Genomic DNA, 19662 nt, shown 5'->3' with positions numbered 1-19662 from the left:
GGATTTAAAGGGCTAAATTATGAACATAGGTTACACAAATTTATTTTATATTCTCTTGAGTTTAGAAGGTTGGGAGGTGATCTATTGAAGTCTTTAAAATCACAAAGGGATTCAACAGGACAGAGACAAATAATCTTTCAAATGAAAGCAAAATACTGCAGATGCTGGAAATCAGAAATAAAAAGAGAACATGCTGAATAAACTCAGCAGGTCTGGCAGCATCTATGGAGAGAGAAACAGAGCTAGCGTTTCAAGATCATATGACCCTTCAGAACTGAAGAAGGGTAAAAATGTGAGGAATTATATACCTGGAGAGGAGGGGGTGGGGCAGAATGCAAAGTCAGATGTAAATTGGAGTTAAGGCGAAATGGACAAAGATGTCATGGAGATGAGGCAAAGGGCTGTTAATGGTGCCATTAGAGACTGAAGAGTCTTAATAGTGGCAAAAATAGGATAGCAGAATGTGTTGATAGAAGAGCAGAGGTCAGTGTTGAGTGGGAGCAAAATGGAACAACAAGGGACAGTAACCCTATAGGGGAGCAGTGGGTAGTGTTGGGACAAACTAAGGGAATTGAATAACAGGAATCAAAACAGGGGAGTCAAGATGGAGGGGTAGGGGCGGGGTTCACAGTGTAAAGTTGTTGAACTCAGTCTTGAGTCCAGAAATGAAAATTAAATTAAATGAAATGAAAATCGCTTATTGTCACAAGTAGGCTTCAAATGAAGTTACTGTGAAAAGCCCCTAGTTGCCACATTCCGGCGCCTGTTCAGGGAGGTTGGTACGGGAATTGAACCATGCTGCTGGCCTGCCTTGGTCTGCTTTAAAAGCCAGCAATTTAGCCCAGTGTGTTAAACCAGCCCCAGAAGGCTGTAACACGCCGAATCAGAGGATAAGATATTATTCTTCCAGTTTGCGTTAGGCTTCACTGGAGCATTGCAGTAGGTCGAGGAGGGACATGTGGGCATGACAACAAGATGCTGAGTGGAAATGGTAAGTGACTGGAAGGATGGGGTCCTGTTTACAGACTGTGGTACTGGAAGTAGGCTGACCAGACACATAGGCTAGGAACAGAATCTGCCACGTGAGGCCTCAGCGGAATTGACACTGGCTGTCTGCAAGAGCACTCAAGTCAACAGATAAACCCATTATTGCTATATGGGTTTTGGGACTGCCCACTCACGTTTACACAAAAGAACAAGGCCATGCTACAGTATAAACATGTAATGAATTTCCAGTCACAGGTGATCAACTTTGCAACAGGATGAAAGGCAGACAAAAGAAGCCATCGGGCTCCAGAATGGGCTGTAAGCTGGTCAGGCAAGGGTGTTTCAGAAGACAATAGTAAGAAGTCTTACAACACCAGGTTAAAGTCCAACAGGTTTGTTTCAAACATGAGCTTTCGGAGCACTGCTCCTTCCTCAGGTGAATGAAGTGCTCCGAAAGCTCGTGTTTGAAACAAACCTGTTGTACTTTAACCTGGTGTTGTAAGACTTCTTACTGTGCTCACCCCAGTCCAACGCCAGCATCTCCACATCAATGCTAGCAGACCAGTATGAAGGAAGGAACATTGGGACAGATCTCGAGCGGTAACCTGGGAGACCCCAGGCACAACCATCACAAGAAAAAGAGACCCTGGGGTTCGACTTCCAGAGAAGACATGCACATCGAGTGATCATAACTTGGCCAGCCTCCTTCACTAAGTACGGGTAATACCTAGAGCGCAGTTGTGAGTCTGAGTCATATTTTGTGTGAGTAAGAGAATTGTGAATAAAATTGCATTAAACCTGAAGCTGTTTTGTCCTTTGTTATTTTTGCAAATAAGGGCACCTGGGTAAAACGTTTGAATAATAAACTGGTCACAAAGTGTCTGAGATTTTACAGACACAAGACAGAGAGGAGGTGTTCCACAAAGCAGTCACCCAGTCTGCATTTACTCTCCCCTAGATAGAGGAGATCACATTGGGAGCAGAGAATATAACAGACCAGATTGGAGGAGGTGCAAGTGAAATGCTGCTAGTGAAATAATCTTTTGCTCTGTTGGGGGAATCCAGAATATGAGTCTTAAATTAGAGCTAAGTAATTTAAAAGTGAAATCAGGAAGTACTTTTGCACACAACGGCTTGTTGAAATCTGTAACTCTCTATACTAAAAATCTGAAATTGCTGAGTTCATTGACATTTTCAAGATTAAGACAGTTAGTTTTCTGCAGAAGAGCAATAAGATATAAGAAGCAAAGCCAGGTAAATGGAGTTAAGGTATAAATCAGCCAAGAATTGAATGGGTCAAGGCCTGAAAGGTTGAACTTTTTTTCCCCCAATAAATTTAGAGTAACCAATTATTTTTTTCCAATTAAGGGGTAATTTAGCACGGCCAATCCACCTACCCTGCACATCTTTGGGTTGTGGGGGCGAAACCCACACAAACACAGGGAGAATGTGCAAACTCCACATGGACAGTGACCCAGAGCCAGGATCGAACCTGGGACCTTGGTGCCTTCAGGTAGCAGGGCTAACCCACTGCGCCTGCGTGCTGCCCTAGATGTTGAATAACCTATACCTCTGTTCCTATGTTCGTGAAGTCCTGCAACATACTATTCATGATAGCCATGAAGCTGTAGATTTTGGCTCAGGTTTGTTTTTTGCTCTAAACATGAGGGATTGGGTCAAAACCTAGGTCAAAACAGCAAATACTCTTGTAATTTTTACTTTATGAAATAGAACAAAAGGACAGATATCCTTGATTAGTTAGTTATTGCCAGCATTTGCTCTGGGGCTTTTTGTTGAACACGGTCTGTGTCCCTAAGTTCACAGTGGACAATCAATGGTGTGCCTAGCTGAGTGGCTGCCTTGCAGGCTTCGCTAATGGTGTTCCATGCCCATCCACCCCGGCTCCACAGCCCACCTCCCGCTACTCCCCCAGGCCCTGGCAGAAGCTTCCCAGCCAGCGGCACAACTGTCAGCAAACTATGGCAATGTTTGACACTTTTCATACCCTTCCTCTCTCCCTTAACAGCAGCGACATCTGTTTCATAATTTTCAAAATCACAAGTGAACCTCACTGTCAGGATTTTGGCCCATTGGAAACGGAGAATCGCAGAGGCCCCAGAGAATACCAGGTCAGGCGAATGGCGTTTACTGTACGTGCATTCTGGAATGCATTGACGGCACTGTGGAGGCAACGTTGAATTGTGATTTGGTGTGAAATCGGAGCCCGCCGCGATTTCACCGTCGGAACCAATTATCCGCCCAATCGCGTTTCCCGATTTCGGTCGACGGAGAATCCCACCTGTGATCTCTTCAACATTCCCTAAATAGTGTAGCAGGTGGCTGGTACCATGCAAGGGAGCAGATTAACTAAGACAAATTTCCTAGAATGTTGAGCATTGTTCACTTAGATGAAATATTTTATGAAACATGGTTTTAGGAAAGATGTCATAGCTATAGAAAGAAAGCAGAGGAGATCTAGAAGAATGGTACCAGTCATGGAGTCACTGGAGTAGGTCTGGTCGTTCTTCTTTGAGCAGAGAAGGCAAAGGAGAGATTAAAGAGAGGGTTTCAAAATCATGAGGGGTTTTGAAAGAGTAAATAAGGAGAAACTCTTCACAGTAGCACAAGGGTCCGTAATCCAAGGAAACTGATCATTGACAAAGGAGCCGGGGCAGGAAGAGCAGACATTCCTTTACATAGCAAATTGATTTGATGTGGGATGAGCTGCCTGACAGGATGGTGGAGACATCATTTTAAAATAATATTCAAAATTGAACTGGATAAAAAGTTGAAGAAAAATTTTCATGGCTGGGAGAAAATAACCGGGAAGTGGGAATAATCTTTCAAGCAGGCCAGCCAAATGGTCTCCTTCTGTATCATTTTATGATTCTATGGTCAAGGTTATAACATCAACTTTACCAGCAAAGGGAAATTTTCTGTGGTAAGCAACTGAAACTTTATACTTCTTCTTCAGTGATCACTCGCTAACGAGTATGATTGGCCACCTAACAAACTTTGTGTTACTGGTCATGGGTTCTGTGGGTTCTTTTTTAAAAATAAATTTAGAGTCCCCAATTATTTTTTTCCCCAATTAAGGGGCAATTTAGCATGGTCAATTCACCTAGCCTGCACATCTTTTTGGGTTGTGGGGGTGAAACCCACACAGATACAGGGAGAATGTGCAAACTCGACATGGACAGTGACCCGGGGGCCTGGATCGAACTCGGGTCCTCAGTGCCGTGAGGCAGCAGTGCTAATCACTGGCCCACCATGCAGACTTGGTTCTGTGGATTCTTGCATGGCTATTGAGCCCGATCCTCAAACCGCCTCTTCGACCGCACACTTGGCAGGAGATGGGATCTGTCTTTGCATGCTACATTGCTGGTATTCCTTTCTCGGGCTCCTTTTTTGGGCCTCCACTTGCATTCAGGTGTCCTCAAAGAATTGTGACCCTTCAATCAGGAAGTTCCTCCAAGTCAGTCTCTTCTAAGAAAGGGTCTCCCAGGCGTTGACCTCTGTTCCATTTCTTAAGATAAGCCTGCAGGGTGTCGTTGAAGTGCTTCCTTTGTCCTCCTCTTGTTGGGAGCCTTCCTTGAGCTGGGCAAAGAAGATTTGCTTTGGCAGTGGGAACTCTAACATCCTAAGCACATGGCCAGCCCAGCGGAGCTGATCATGGCCTCGATGCTGATGCTCTTGGCTCCTTCAAGGATGCTGATGTTCGTAAGCCTGCGCTCCCAGCTGATGTGGAGAATCTATCCTCGATAGAGTTCATGGTACCTCTCCAGTTCCTTGAGGTGGTGGCTGCACTAGTCCAAGTTTCTGCGCCATATAGAAGAGTTGGGAGGATGACTGCCATATGCACGAGGATCTTGGCATCAGCACATATGTAGGGGTCATCAAAGACTATCGGTTTTAGGTGTCTAAAGGATGCACTCGCAGATTGGAAATGATGTTGGATCACCGCATCAATGTCAGCCTTAGGTGAAAGGTGGCTCCCCAAGTAGGGGAAATGTTCCATGTTTGGTAGGGTTTCTCCATTGATCTTGATGTAGGGAGAGACCAGATCTTGCCCTGGGGAACTTTGGTAAAGGAATTGAGTCTTACTAGGGTTGAGACGGAAACCAATTCTTCGGTATGTTTCTGCAAAGGTGTCAAGCATGGCTTGGAGATTGTCTTCTGACAGCATGGCGATGGCAATGTTATTTGCATACTGAAGTTCCATGAGTAACGTTAGTGTTTTCTTCTTGGATTTCAATCGGTTGAGGTTGAAAAGTTTTCCATCCATCCTGTAGATGATGCCCACTCCACTGGGAAACATTTTTTTAAAAGTTCTTTTAAATTTAAAGTAGCCAATTTTTTTTTTCCAATTAAGGGGTAATTTAGTGTGGCCAATCTGCCTTCTGTGCGCACCTTTGGGTTGTGAGAATCCACACAGACAGTGACCCGGGGCCAGGATCCAACTCGGGCCCTCGGCGTGTGAGGCAGCAATGCTAACCACTGCACCATCATGCCACCCCCTCCATTGGGAAACGTGTTCTTGACAAGGTGAAGGATGGTGGTGATGAAGATGGAGAAAAGGGTGGCAGCGATGACCACGTTCCTGATTGACTCCAGCCTTGACATTGAAGGTTTCCGCCTTATTCCGTTGATGAGGACCGTCGGCAAAATCTTTTCATGGAGGAGTCAGAGGACGTTGAGGAATTTCTCTGGACAGCCAACCTTTGGCAGGGTCTTCCATCCACTTCCCAGTTGACTGAGACAAAAGCTTTGGTCAGACTGATGAAAGCCATGGAGAGGGTTGATGTTGCTCCTGGCATTTCTCTTGAAGAAGAAGAATGCAATGTGACGGTATAAATGATAAGGTTGTGGAAAAAGGAAGGTATCATTTTGTTAATAGAACAATGAAAGTCACTTGTATAATTGTGCCAGTTATTTAAATGAGCAGGTACAACCAATTCTTTTTTAAATAATTTACGGTATCCAATTATTATTTTTTTTCCCAATTGAGGGGCAATTTAGCATTGCCAACCCACCTACTCTGCACATATTTTTGGTTGTCGGGGTAAGACCCATGCAGACTCCGCAGGGACAGTGACTGAGGGCCATGATCGAACCGAGGACCTCAATGCCGTGATGCAGCAGTGCTAACCACTGCGCCCCCGTGCCACTGTTGGTATAATCAACTCCATCATGAATTCTACTCACCCTGATCTACAGAGGAAACATTTTGCTGAGTTTCTCCATGTGACCCTGCCTAAGCCTCCTAAACAATCAATGAGAATAACCCCTGTATCTTGTGAACAATTAAATATGTAATCTGGGAGCTCACTAAATATATCAAGAAAGAAAAATCTGTATTTATAAACCACTTCTCAAGACGACTGGATATCTTAAAATATTTTACAGAACATGATTTATTTTTAAAGTGTCATCTTTGTTGTAATACAGGAAAGGCCAACCCTGACAAACAGCAATGTGATAATGACCAGATAATCTATTTCTGTGATGTTGATTGTGGGATAAATATTAGCCAGGCTAACAGGGAGATGGTGGTGTAGTGGTAATATTACTGGATTAGTCATCCACAGGCTGATGCTGGAAGAAGAAGGTTTCAAATATCACCAGTGGGAGGAATTTAAATGTAATTAATACATTTGGAATATAAAGCTTGTTTCAGTAACATTTTATAATCAAAAACAGAAAATACTGGACAATCCCAGCAGATCTGACAGCATCTGTGGAGAGAGAAGGGAACTAACAGAGCACACAGTGCAGAAGGAGGCCATTCGGCCCATCGAGTCTGCACCAACCCACTCAAGCCCTCACATCCACCCCATCCCCGCAACCCAATAACCCCTCCCAATCTTTTTGGTCACTCAGGGCAATTTATCATGGCCAATCCACCTAACCTGCACGTCTTTGGACTGTGGGAGGAAACCGGAGCACCCGGAGGAAACCCACGCAGACACGGGGAGAACGTGCAGACTCCACACAGACAGTGACCCAGCGGGGAATCGAATCTGGGACCCTGGCGATGTGAAGCCACCGTGCTATCCACTTGTGCTACCGTGCTGCCCCAGATGTTTCAACAGACTCTTTGTTAAATCTGGAAATAGGGTCAGGTTTGTAATGCTGTGTGGGGTGGAGTGAGGGCTGCGGGGCTGGATAGAGAGTTAGTGATAGATGGAGATTGACAACGATGCCATGGCCAGAAAAACAAAAAGGGAATGTAAATGGTGCTGATCACGGCTAAGAAAAGGAGATGCTGGAGTTGGACTGGGGTGAGCACAGTAAGAAGTCTTACAACACCAGGTTAAAGTCCAACAGGTTTGTTTCAAACACGAGCTTTCGGAGCACTGCTCCTTCCTCGGGTGAATGAAGGAGCAGTGCTCTGAAAGCTCGTGTTTGAAACAAACCTGTTGGACTTTAACCTGGTGTTGTAAGACTTCTTACATGGCTAAGAAGGGAGCTGATAGTGGCACATAAAGAGATTAGAACATGTTAATGGCAGAACAAAGCTAAGCAGTGTGTCAAAGGGCAACTAGGAACAGGGGACAGATGGTCCAAGTGGGGTGGGGTGGAGAGAGGGGGGGAAATGGTGAGGGTATAATCAGTCATTTTAATCAGTTAATCAGTTAATTTGTTATAATCAGTTGTTTAAAAAACCCAACTGGTTCACTAATGGCCTTCTTTTTGAGAAGGGAATTTGTCATTCTTACCTGGTCTGGTCTACTTGTGACTCCAGAGCCACAGAAATTTTTTTTAAAAAATAATTTTAGAGTACCCAATTATTTTTTCCAATTAAGGGGCAATTTAGCATGGCCAATCTACCTATCCTGCACATCTTTTGGGTTGTGGGGGTGAAACCCACGCAGACACGGGGAGAATGTGCAAACTCCACACGGACAGTGACCCAGGGCCGGGATTCGAACCCGGGTCCTCAGCGCCGTAGGCAGCAATGCTAACCACTGTGCCACCGTGCTGCCCAGAGCCACAGAAATGAGGTTGATTTCCAAACGGCCTTGCAAGTCACTCAGTTCAAGAGCAATTAGGGTTGGGCACTAAATGCTGGTCTTGCCAGCTATTCCCACACTCCATGAAAGAAAGAATGAAAAAAAAAAAAAAGAAAGCCCTTCCTCAAAATAGTGCATGAGAGCTTCTACATTCAGCAAAGCAGGCTTCTCATCCAAAAGACAGCACCTCTTGAGTGTGCAGCACTCCCTCAGCACTGGGGCATCAGTCTTGTTCTTTTGTTCAAATGGACTCAGAACCTTCTGACCTCAGCAGTAACGGTATCTCCAAGTAAGGCACACTTATCTCTCATTCCTTTGAAAACATGGGTGTGAGTGTCTTCAAGTCAAGTGACACTGCAATTTCTGACACTTCTTCGGCAGGATTCTTTGTTCCTGAGACTAGGAAGGAAGTGTTGATGCCGGGGCAGAATTACTGGAGTTCTACGACAGCAAAGCTGACCCTGCACCTGGACCAATTCACCGACCGTTAGGGGTTAGCACTGGGTTAGCATTGGCGGCAATTCTTTTTCTTCCCAACTCCCAACTTTTCTGGCCAACTCACCTACCCTGCACATCTTTTTGGGTTGTAGTGGTGAGGCGAGAATGTGTAAACAGACAGTGACCTGGGGCCAGGGGCAAACCCGGGTCCTCAGCGCATTGAGGCAGCAGTGCTAACCACTGCGCCACCGTGCAGGCCCTCACTCTTGTTGCCCTTAGGTAAGCCAGGTATCAGTGGTGCTGAGGGCCTGAGTTCAATCCCGGCCCCGGGTGAAGTTTGTACATTCTCCCCGTGTCTGCGTGACTTTCACCCCCACAACCCAAAGATGTGCAGGTTAGGTGGATTGGCCAAGCTAAAATTGCCCCTTAATTGGAAAAAAATTATTGGGTACTCTGAATTTAAAAAAGAAAAGAAAAAAAACAGTACGCCAGGTATCTATCGCTGTTCTAATAGTTATTTTCTCCTATTTTGCAAAAAAAACGTTGGTTTTAAGTCTAATTTGTCCTCAAAGTGATCTGCACATCACTTCATTTCTGTTTTATCCTGTGCCATTATTTTTTAGCCTGGAGACATACTTGGCCATTTTTTTTGCCTTTCATCACTTGTAAAAGGCGCTGATAATTTAATGCTGGATCTGGATTTGAAGAGAGTTAACTTTTTTTGTTAAAAAAACGGAAGGAGAATGGCTGGGTCCCGGGCCACGCATGCGCACGCCAGATGACCTGCAGCGGTCGCACTGTACAATATGGGGCCAGCCGCGCCTGGCCCCAACCCATCATCCACAACTCCGCAGCCCACCCCCGAGCCCTCGCAAAAGCCCTCACCGGCCAGCAGCATGGATCCTGGCCAAGTGTAGCGGCACTGGAAACAGTCCGGAGCTGCTACACCGGATTCACGATTTGTGTGACCACACGTGTCCCGCGCCGTCGGGATCTGTGCCCATCGGGCGGAGCATCGTGAGGGAACAGGCCGATGAGGCGGCAACGGCATTGCGCCTGAGCAGGGCGCACGTCATGATGACACCATTTCGGAGGGGCGGAGCGTAACAGACCGGCGTCAAACCTGCGCCAGCTCCGATTTCGGCATCAGAGCCCTTTCTCCGCCTGATCGCCAAATATGATTTTGGTGTTGGGCAATGGAGAATCCCGCCCATAGAATTTGAGACAGATAGATTTGACTAGACATTACTAATTCCAATTCTCTTCCCACACCTCGTGGTGCACTCGCAGACATTTGTCTGTTTCCATAGCTAGTAATTACCGGAAAATCTAGGAAATATTGCCCAAATAAAGAAATTGCCTTTCACTATAAACAGAGGTACAATCTATGACTTCACAGAACTAAAACACCCTGATGTGGTTTTCCAAAAGCAGATTCGAACAAACTGTTACACAGGACAAATATCCTCCTGGCCTAGGTTGCTTGCTTCAGTTAAAAACCTTTGTGATATATACAAATCTTTCGGTTGGTTTGCCCTCTCAACTTGATGGTTTAGCGATTAGAATAGAGTTACAGATAAAGTAAAGAAAGCCTTGTATTGCTAAAGTGCTTCTTACGGCTCCAAGATGTCCTAAAGCCAAATTAAAGCCAATTAAGTATTTTCAAAGCATTGTCACTATTGTAGTGTAGCATGAGGGGACCAGTTTGCACACAGTTACCTCCCACAAACTGTAAAGTGATGTTGAGCAGACAGTCTGTTTTGATGATGTTGATAGAGGAATAAACATTCTCCAGGACAGCTAGGATAACACCTCTGGTCTTCTTTGAAATAGTGCTGTGGGATCTTAAGAGGGCAGAGAGCTGGCATTTCCAAAAATGTACAAGCAAGCAGAGAATGAATAATGCGACTGAGTCACGAATGAGGCAGATAAACACAGTCAAAATAAACAAAACCTGATGGTATTGCAAAAATATAGTGATAAAGGTCATGGAGCACCAAGTACAGACTACACATGCCAGTGATAATATAAAACCAGAGCAGAGGTTTCGGAAATATTTATATTGTTGTTTTATCTAGAGTTAACATAACGTATTGAAATGGTCGTGCTAGAAATGTGTGGTTAACCTCACGAGGACCACAGGGAATTACTTATCGATCTCCCCAGGGATTCGGGAGTATGAGCCAAGACACGTTACCGTGCCCTTTAAATGCTATCCCAGATCCGGACCAGGATTTCCTTTTGTCCCGGACTGGACTGGTATGCCATGGGTGGTGCTTTACTTTTGAGTTCAGAATAAATCTGTTCAAACCTTCCTCTCCATGTCTCCTGGATTACTACAGAATGGCAAGTCATGTTGCAGCTGTACAAGACCTCAGTTCGGCCTCATTTGGAATATTGTGTACAATTCTGGTCGCCACACTACCAGAAGGATGTGGGTGCTTTGGAGAGGGTACAGACGCGGTTTACTAGGATGTTGCCTGGTATGAAGAGAATTAGCTGTGAGGAGAGGTTAGATAAACACGTTCTGTTCTCACTGGAGGTTGAGAGGCGACCTGATAGAGATCTACAAGATTATGAGTGACATGGACAGAGTGGATAGTCAGGTGTTCTTTCCTAGGGTAGGAGAGTCAAGTACTGGGGGACATTGGTTTAAAGTGCGTGGGAAAAAGTTTAGAACTAATGTTGGAGGCAAGTTTCTAACATAGAGGGTGGTAAATATATGAAACGCACTGCCAGGGAAGTTGATGGAAGAAGGTACAATAGCGGCATTTAAGGGGCATCTAGACAAATATCTGAATAGCGTGGGGATGGAAGGATACGGATTCCGTAAACTCATACGGTTTTAGTTTAGGCAGGTACCATAGTTGGCGGAAGCCTGGAGGCCGAAGGGCCTGTTCCTGTGCTGTATTGTTCTTTGTTCTTTGAAAGATGATCTAAAACTCAGGTTTAAGTGCAAAATTTCCTGGGCGAAAGGAATAGAAGGATATGCTTATCAGGTGAAATGAAGAGGGGGCGGTGGTGGGGGTGGGTGGCTCACCTTGAACATGAACACTGGTTTAGACCAGTAAGGACAAAAGTTTCTATGTTGTGAATCTATATCAAATACTCTGTCCTTAAAACAATACTTCATTGGATAAAGTGCTATCAGATGTCCTGATATGGGCATGAAAGGCACTATATAAATGGAAGTCTTTAATTTCTTTCTCCGTGTTAATCAATCTTTAGTCAGAATATTCACTACTTCTGGTTAACCAACATGGGCCTTTCTAAAGGGGAATCCCTGCAAACTCCAAAAGTGATCCCAGAGCATAGAGGTGCAGAGATGCCAACTGTTTGAGAAAGCAAAAATAATTTTAATAATAATCTTTATTGTCACAAGTAGGCATACAGTAACACTGCAATGATTATCCCCAGGGCCTTCTTTAGGAGAGTGACTAGCAGTATTCTGAGTTTTGTGTGGGCACATGGGACTCCGAGAGTGAGGAGGGTGTTCCTGGAGCGAGGAAGGGATGGAGGTGGGCTGGCACTGCCCAACCTTCTGGGGTACTATTGGGCAGCCAATGTGTCAATGGTGCGTAAATGGGTGATGGAGGGGGGAGGGGCGGCGTGGAAAAGAATGGAGATGGCGTCATGTAGAGGTACGAGCCTGGATGCCATGGTAACGGCACCGTTGCCGCTCTCCCCTAAGAGGTTTACCACGAGCCCGGTGGTGGCGGCGACCCTAAGAATCTGGGAACAATGGAGACGGCATCGGGGGGAAACAGGGGGCTCGATGGAGGCTCCACTGGGTGGCAACCATCGGTTCATCCCGGGGAACACGGATGGGGGATTCAGGGGGTGGCAAAGGGCGGGCATCAGCAAATTGAGGGACCTGTTTATTGGCGGGAGGTTTGCGGGCCTGGGGGAACTGGAAGATAAATTTGGCCTTCCCCAGGGGAACATGTTCAGATACCTGCAGGTAAAGGCGTTTGCTAGGCGACAGGTAGAGGGATTCCCTTTGCTGCCCTCGCAGGGGGCGATGGACAGAGTGCTTTCGGGGGTGTGGGTAGGAGAGGGGAAGGTGTCTGACATCTATAAGGTAATGCAGGAGGTGGAGGAGTCGTCAGTGGAGGAGCTGAAGGCTAAATGGGAGGAGGAACTCGGGGAGCAGATAGAGGACGGGACTTGGGCGGATGCCTTGGAGAGAGTTAACTCTTCCTCTTCATGTGCGAGGCTTAGTCTCATCCAATTTAAGGTGCTGCACCGGGCCCACATGTCCGGGACTAGGATGAGTAGGTTCTTCGGGGGTGAGGACAGGTGCACCAGATGTTCGGGGAGTCCTGCGAACCACGCCCATATGTTCTGGGCATGCCCAGCACTGGAAGAATTCTGGAAGGGGGTGGCGGGGACGGTGTCGAGGGTGGTTGGATCCAGGGTCAAACCAGGGTGGGGACTCGCGATTTTTGGAGTTGCGGTAGAGCCGGGAGTGCAGGAGGCGAAAGAGGCCGGTGTCCTGGCCTTTGCGTCCCTAGTAGCCCGTCGAAGGATTCTGTTGCAATGGAAGGATGCAAGGCCCCCAAGTGTGGAGACCTGGATCAGTGACATGGCGGGATTTATAAAATTGGAAAAGGTCAAATTTGCCCTGAGAGGATGAATACAAGGGTTCTATAAACGATGGCAGCCTTTTTTGGACTTCCTGGCTCAGAGATAGGTAACTGGGTCAATAGCAGCAGCAACCCTGGGGGGGGGGGGGGGGGGGGGGGGGGGGGGGGGGGGGGCATTATTGTAGTGTTTATTCTGTAACTTTATAGTGTGTTAATATGCGTTGTTGTTAAAATGCTGGGTTGTTCATGGGGATGGGGCGAATGTATATGATTGTTAATATTGTTATTTTCGGTATTTTACTAAGGTGCGTCAATGTTGTATAAAATCAAAATTTCTCAATAAAAATTATTTTTTTTAAAAAGTAACACTGCAATGAAGTTACTGTGAAAAGCCCTTAGTTGCCACATTCGGGCACCTCTTCGGGCACACAGAGGGAGAATTCAGAATATCAAATTCACCTCCACTTCACTATTACACCCAGCCCAAGCAACATGTTCTCATTGAAGAAATGTTGCTTCACGTCACGTAGAGGCATATATCATGTCTGCCCTGAGCATGGTGAGTTACATTGCGACCATGCACAGAACAAGGGAATGACCAGAGAAGTTCACAGTACAAAGAGGGCTCATTTATCCCACAGTGGTTGTGCTAGTATTTTGCTAGAGCAATCTAAAACTGCTCTTCTCTCTCCTTCTCTCTCTCTCCCTTACTCCCTCCTTCCCCCTCCCTTCAGGCCTGTATCTTCCTCTGCTTCAAGGTAAAGGAAACGTGGTAAGTACTTCATTCAGGGAGATCTTCACTGACTTGGAATCCCAAAGCAATAATTTAACAGAAGAATGGAAAGGGAGCAAATTTAAAGGGAATTTAAAGTTGAATGGGAACAGCAGAGTGAATATCGAAGGGATCACCCATGGAAGATACATTTTTAATAAGGAGTGTTTGGCTACAAGACAGCCAGATCTAATAAACAGAAAAAGATGCAAAGATTTGATTTTGATTGAAAAGCATATGTAGAGGGTTATTCTCTTGCAAAGGGGAGCACAGTATCTCATAGGGTAGAGACAGTTAGTGAGGAGGCATCGGGAGTGAGTTGTCCAGCACAGTGGGACTGTCCTTGTTTGGTTCTACTTCCATCTATCAAACCAGAGCCAAAACATTCCCAGTAATGGCTTCACTGTTTGTCCCTGCTGGTCCTATCATTGAACCCCTTCCTACTCTCTATGTAGCAACATCCAGGGAGGCATTCTATCCCCCCCCCCCCCCCCCCCCCCCCCCACTCAGTGGGGGTTGCTAAAAGGGGCAGGGCAATTGCCCTCTCCATTACTGCACAATGGTAATTTTTGAAATGTATTTATTTTATTTTTTTGTTATAAATTTAGAGTACCCAATTATTTATATTTTTTCCAATTGAGGGGCAATTTAGCGTGGCCAATCCACCTAACCTGCGCATCTTTGGGTTGTGGAAGTGAAACCCACACAGACACGGGGAGAATGTGCAAACTCCACATGGACAGTGACCCAGAGCCTGGATCGAACCGGGTCCTCAGCGCCGTGAGGCAACAGGGCTAACCCACTGCACAACCGCGCCTCCCTTCTCATTAAAGCTACCGGTTTTCACTCTAAGCTAGATTGTTTCCAATGGTTACATTCTCTTTCTCTGTCTGGTAGTTCTTGGTATTCATTCCAGCTGATCCCTTTTCCTGATCGCTAGCACTCCTTTTGCTCCTTTCTAATTTCTGGCAGATTCTTCTTTCTCACACACATGTGACACAGGTCATTAGTAATATTGGGCACAATTAAGCGGATTTGGATTAAGGTCTGCTGAAAACATAGACACTGATACCAAAAGCTTCTACAAGTATACAAAGAGGAAGAGAATAGTTAAAGTAAATGTTGGCCCTTTAGAGGACGATACTGGTGAGGTAATAATGGGGAACACAGAGATGGCGGAGACTCTGAACCAATATTTTTCCTCTGTCATCATGTTGGAAGATAATAAAAATTTCCCAAAAACTACAGTTAATGCAGAGGAACTTGGTGCAATAACCATCACGAGGAAGACAGTATTGAATAAACCAATGGGAATAAGGGCAGATAAATCTCCGGGACCTGATGGTCTGCACCCTAGGGTATTAAGAGAGGTGGCAGCGGAGATAGTGGATGCATTGGTTATGATATTTCACAATTCTCTGCATTCTGAAAGGGTCCCGGTGAATTGAAAACATGTTAATGTAACACCCCTATTCATAAAGTGAGAGAGGCAAAAAAGTAAGAAACTATAGATTGGTTAGCTTGACCTCTGTGGTGGGAAGTTGCTGAATCAATCATTAAGGAGGAGATAACTGAACATTTGGGAAGATAAAGCTCAATCCACCATTGTCAGCATGGTTTTATGAAGGGTAAGTCATGCTTGACAAACTTGCTTGAGTTCTTGGAGGACATAACCAGCAAAGTGGATAATGGAGAACCTGTGGATGTGGTATATCTAGACTTCCAGAAGGCGTTTGGTAAGGTGCCGCATAAAAGACTGATCCAGAAGGTGGGATTGCAGGGGATTGAGGGTAGAGTACTCAATTGGATTGAGCATTGGCTGACTGACAGAAAGCTTTCAGGCCCCATCCCCCGTTTCTAATGCCCCCTCACCCAAACAACCTTGGGGAGGCCTGCAGGAGCCCCCGTCACACCCTCTCTATTTGGCAATGCCTGTCTGGGCCCAATCCCTGGCAGTGCCAACCTGGCACATGAGCACCCGTCAGTGTCTGCCTGGCACCCTATCAGTGCCTCTGCCAGCCAGGCAATGCCACCCCACTTCCAGGGTGCCAAGCTGGAGAACCATCGTGTCACACTGCCCTCTCCCCGACCACCTGGTGTCTCCAATGGTGTAGGAGACCACCCCAAGTGCCAATACGACTGGTCCACGTTTTAGTGGACCAGTACTAAACGGCGCCCTGGTGAGGTCTCCCAGGCACGGCCGTTGAATCCCGATGCTGGGTAAATCTGGCGAGCGTACATTTAAATGACTCATAAGGCTCATTTTAATTATGCTGATCTGGATAATGCCCAGTGAGGGCAAGATCCAGATCGCGACAATACACGAGATTTTGTTCAATCACGTGAGACTTTTCGAGCATTGCAAATCTCGCAAGAGGCCTCTCTGGAGATTCAACGACATGAAGTTAGGTGCGATGAGGCCGCATAATTGCACCCACAGTGTTTAGCAGACTAACAGTATCGCTGAACCAGAAATATTTTAGTGACTTGGTGTATTCTTTCTTCTTTCTAATGTCTATATGTTCACATGCAGGAAGCTGTCTGCTCATCTGATGACTGAAATTATGGATGGCAAACCTTAAGAGTCAAACATTCTATTGACTCCACTCTGTGACTGAAAAGTGAGCACCAAGGCCCAGAAGCATCCTTAATGGCCCAAATATTCTTCCCTAGTTTGTGCCACAGCCAGACAGGAACTCTTTCTTCCATCTTTCTCAAACTATGAGCGCCAGTGACATATTTTGTTATCTTTGGTTGTGTGTGCAATAAGCCACCATCGGTGACAATCAAATAATGTAACTCACCATGCTCAGGGCAGGCATGATATATGCCTCTACCTGACATGAAGCAACATTTCTTCAATGAGAACGTGTTGCTTGGGCTGGATGTAAGAGTGAAGTGGAGTGGATCAGTTCAACACTACTGAAAGGGGGCAAAGGTAAGGATGATGATGCGCACCGAGGAGATAGATTTGTGTCAGAAAAGAAGAACATACGGAAAGTATAAGGCTGAGGAATGATCTGGAATGATAAGCCTTATTGAAGCAATTCATGTTTCAGAGCCAGAAAGTTTTTCATATATATATAAAATGTTAACTTATTTTATAGTAATTTAACATTACCACTTTATGAATGTTGACAAAACTAAATCAATATTTATTTCTGTTTTAATCTCCCGGCTCTGGGTCACTGTCCGTGTGGAGTTTGCACATTCTCCCCGTGTCTGCGTGGGTTTCGCCCCCACAACCCAAAAATGTGCAGGGTAGGTGGATTGGCCACGCTAAATTGCCCCTTAATTGGAAAAAATAATTGGGTAATCTAAATTTAAAAAAAAAAAAAAAATTTCTGTTTTAATCTTCATGTTCACTTTCATATATTTAAATAAAAATGTTCTATTCCAGATTGTACCAAGCTTATCGTCAATGTGTATAACATTGTGGGAAGCTTATGTGTTGATACATCACCTAAATATTTTTTTTTTATTTTTGGAATTCTGTGGCTGTTCTTTATTTTAGAAACGTATTTGTGGTTTTGTGATGTAAACAGAAATTCCAGTTTAAATAACGTGACATTAAAACCTAAAAGATTTTTTTTCAAGCAGAAGCCAAGATGTAAGCACAATTTGCCTCATGTGCACGTCAGTTTGATTGATAAATTATTAAAATGGAAGAACCTCAAAATGGTGCTGCAAACCTTGTCCATCTGTGTTTATGGTGTTTCTGCCACTCACAGTGAAATGAAGGGAGGGATTTACTGGCCTCATCGCGCCCAACTTGATGACGTGGCGAGGCTGTTGAATCTCGCAACGCGTGAGGCGTCAACCAAACCTCGCGAGACGTAACAATCTGGATTTTGCCCTCAATGGGCTCATTTAGTAGGTCTGTGCAGCATTCTCCTGGGGCCAAGGAACTAACAGCCTCCACAGTGAGGCCTCGCCAGGACGCTGATTAGTATTGGTCCACGCAAACATTAGGGGGGGGGGGTCTCCCATGCCATTGGAGACCCCCAGTTGGTTGGGCTCTGTGCAAGGTGGTAACCTGGCACTCCTGCTGGCAGGGGCGTTGTCAGTGTTCCAGCCTGGCAGTACCAAGGGCCTGGGTCCCAGGTTGCCTGTGCCAGAGGTCAGGCCTGGGGTGCCGTGCCCTTAAGCGGTGGAGCTCAAAGACCACAGAAGAGGTACGTTGGGTGGAGTGGTGGGGTTCGGAGGCCACAGTGGCAATGCTGAGGGAGATTGAAAGACTGAAGCTGCCGTTAAAAATGACGCCCCGATCCATGAATACTCTTCCTACGCTGGCGAGCTGAGCTCATCAGTGCAGGAAATGATGTAAGTGTAGATGCCCCACCAAGGCCATAGAAACAGCAAAGTACTGTGGAATAGCGAACTGTTTCTCGGCCCTGCAGCCACCGAGAAACACCCTGCTAAACCTGCCCAAAAGCAGACTCTGATTTCTTTCCAGTTAAATCGCGCTCGAAGACAGCTTCTGTGAAAGTACTGTGTATAGACCCTATCTCATCCTTCTCTTTTTGTGTTGCTGTTCTCTCTCGTTCCCTTCCTCTTTCTCTTTCTTTTCTCTTTCAATGTTTCTCTAACTGGGGAGGGATTGGCACAGTGATATTGTTGCTGGGCTAGTAACCCAGAGACGCAGAGTAATATTCTAGGTAGGCGGGACACAATAGATGGTGAAATTTAAATTCAGTACAAAATCCGGAATTACAGGACTAATGAAATACAGTGGAGCACAGTTAGGAGGGAGTTGCCTTGGGATTCTTCATTATTGACTCTGGACACCCTGAAGTCACATGGTTCCAGGTCAAACATGGCCAAGGAAACCTTGTACTGTCCACCGCAGCTGATGTATCTGTACTCTTCAATGTTGAACACCACTTGGAGGAAGCACTGAGGGTGGCAAGAGTGCAGAATGTACTCTGTGTGGTGGATTTCAAAGAGTGACTCGATAGCATCACCACAGACTGAGCTGGCTGAGTCCAAAAGGACACAACTACTAGACTGGATCTGAGGCAGGTGGTGAGGAAACGGATAAGAGGGAAAAACATACTTGACCTTATCCTCGGGCCTGCCTGCCTGCAAACGCATCTGTCCATGACAGTATCGGTTGTAGTAAATACTGCAGATGTGAAACCCGCTCCCACTCGAGGTTGTGTTGTGCTTGGTCCTGGGTGCAATGCAGACCCGCCGGGGATGGTTTGAAAGAAGAGGAGGCAGGCTGTTGAAGGCTGCCAGAAGTTTTGGGGAGACTGTGTGACTGATAATTACTCTCCAGGAATGTCATCAGCGTCAAGAGGCCATGGAAGCCGGGAGGGTCAGTCAGATGGGCTAGGTTCCCCCCCGTTGTAGAGATGAGTGCCTGTCTGTGCTGATGTAGGAGATCAGTGCCAGGTGCAACATCCGGATGCCCAGGGAAGGGAGGAAAAACGCCGGCCCATCTGACTAGGAACGCCTGGACTGAGTGGGTGCTGTGGCCAGTGGGCACAATATCGTGCGCCGCACCTGGCTGCAGTGCTGCAAATGTTTCAATGCTCTTCTGCAACTGGCAAGGGTAAGTGCAGAGATGCCAATTACCTGTGTGGAAGCGTGTAGTTAGGTATCTGTTCCTCTGTGTGCTCAGGGGTCTGAGTGTGTATACCAACTGATAATGAAGCCTGCCCTGCCAAGGCTGGACTGTCAGCACGATGGGCTTCAGTGCACTGGTGGGGAGGTGTGCCACAGCGAAATGGCCCACTAGGTGCCCATGTAGGGGGAGGGGGCACCTGGAATGGGCCTCAAGGAATATGGAACACTAATGAGCCTTTCTATTATCCCCTGCCAGGAGAAGTCATGTCACAATACTGCTGAACGAATGGGGAAT

At 46.1% G+C, this 19662-nt stretch overlaps 1 protein-coding gene across 1 annotated transcript in view; it reads right to left on the bottom strand.

Annotated features, from left to right (window-relative positions):
• The window catches only part of LOC119955295 (zinc finger MYM-type protein 1-like), a 42598-nt gene extending 37389 nt beyond the window's left edge, over positions 1–5209 (bottom strand). Inside the window, exons 1-2 of the mRNA XM_038781375.1 lie at positions 4765–5209; positions 2593–2644 (exon numbers count right to left, since the gene is read on the bottom strand). Coding sequence (XP_038637303.1) covers positions 2593–2644; positions 4765–5209 — 497 coding nt within the window. The remainder of the gene's footprint in view (positions 1–2592; positions 2645–4764) is intronic.
• Positions 5210–19662: the final 14453 nt, after the last annotated feature.

Source organism: Scyliorhinus canicula, chromosome 20, assembly GCF_902713615.1.
Source record: "Scyliorhinus canicula chromosome 20, sScyCan1.1, whole genome shotgun sequence".
Taxonomy (NCBI): Eukaryota; Metazoa; Chordata; class Chondrichthyes; order Carcharhiniformes; family Scyliorhinidae; genus Scyliorhinus; species Scyliorhinus canicula.
This window is presented reverse-complemented; position numbering and strand designations above follow the sequence as displayed.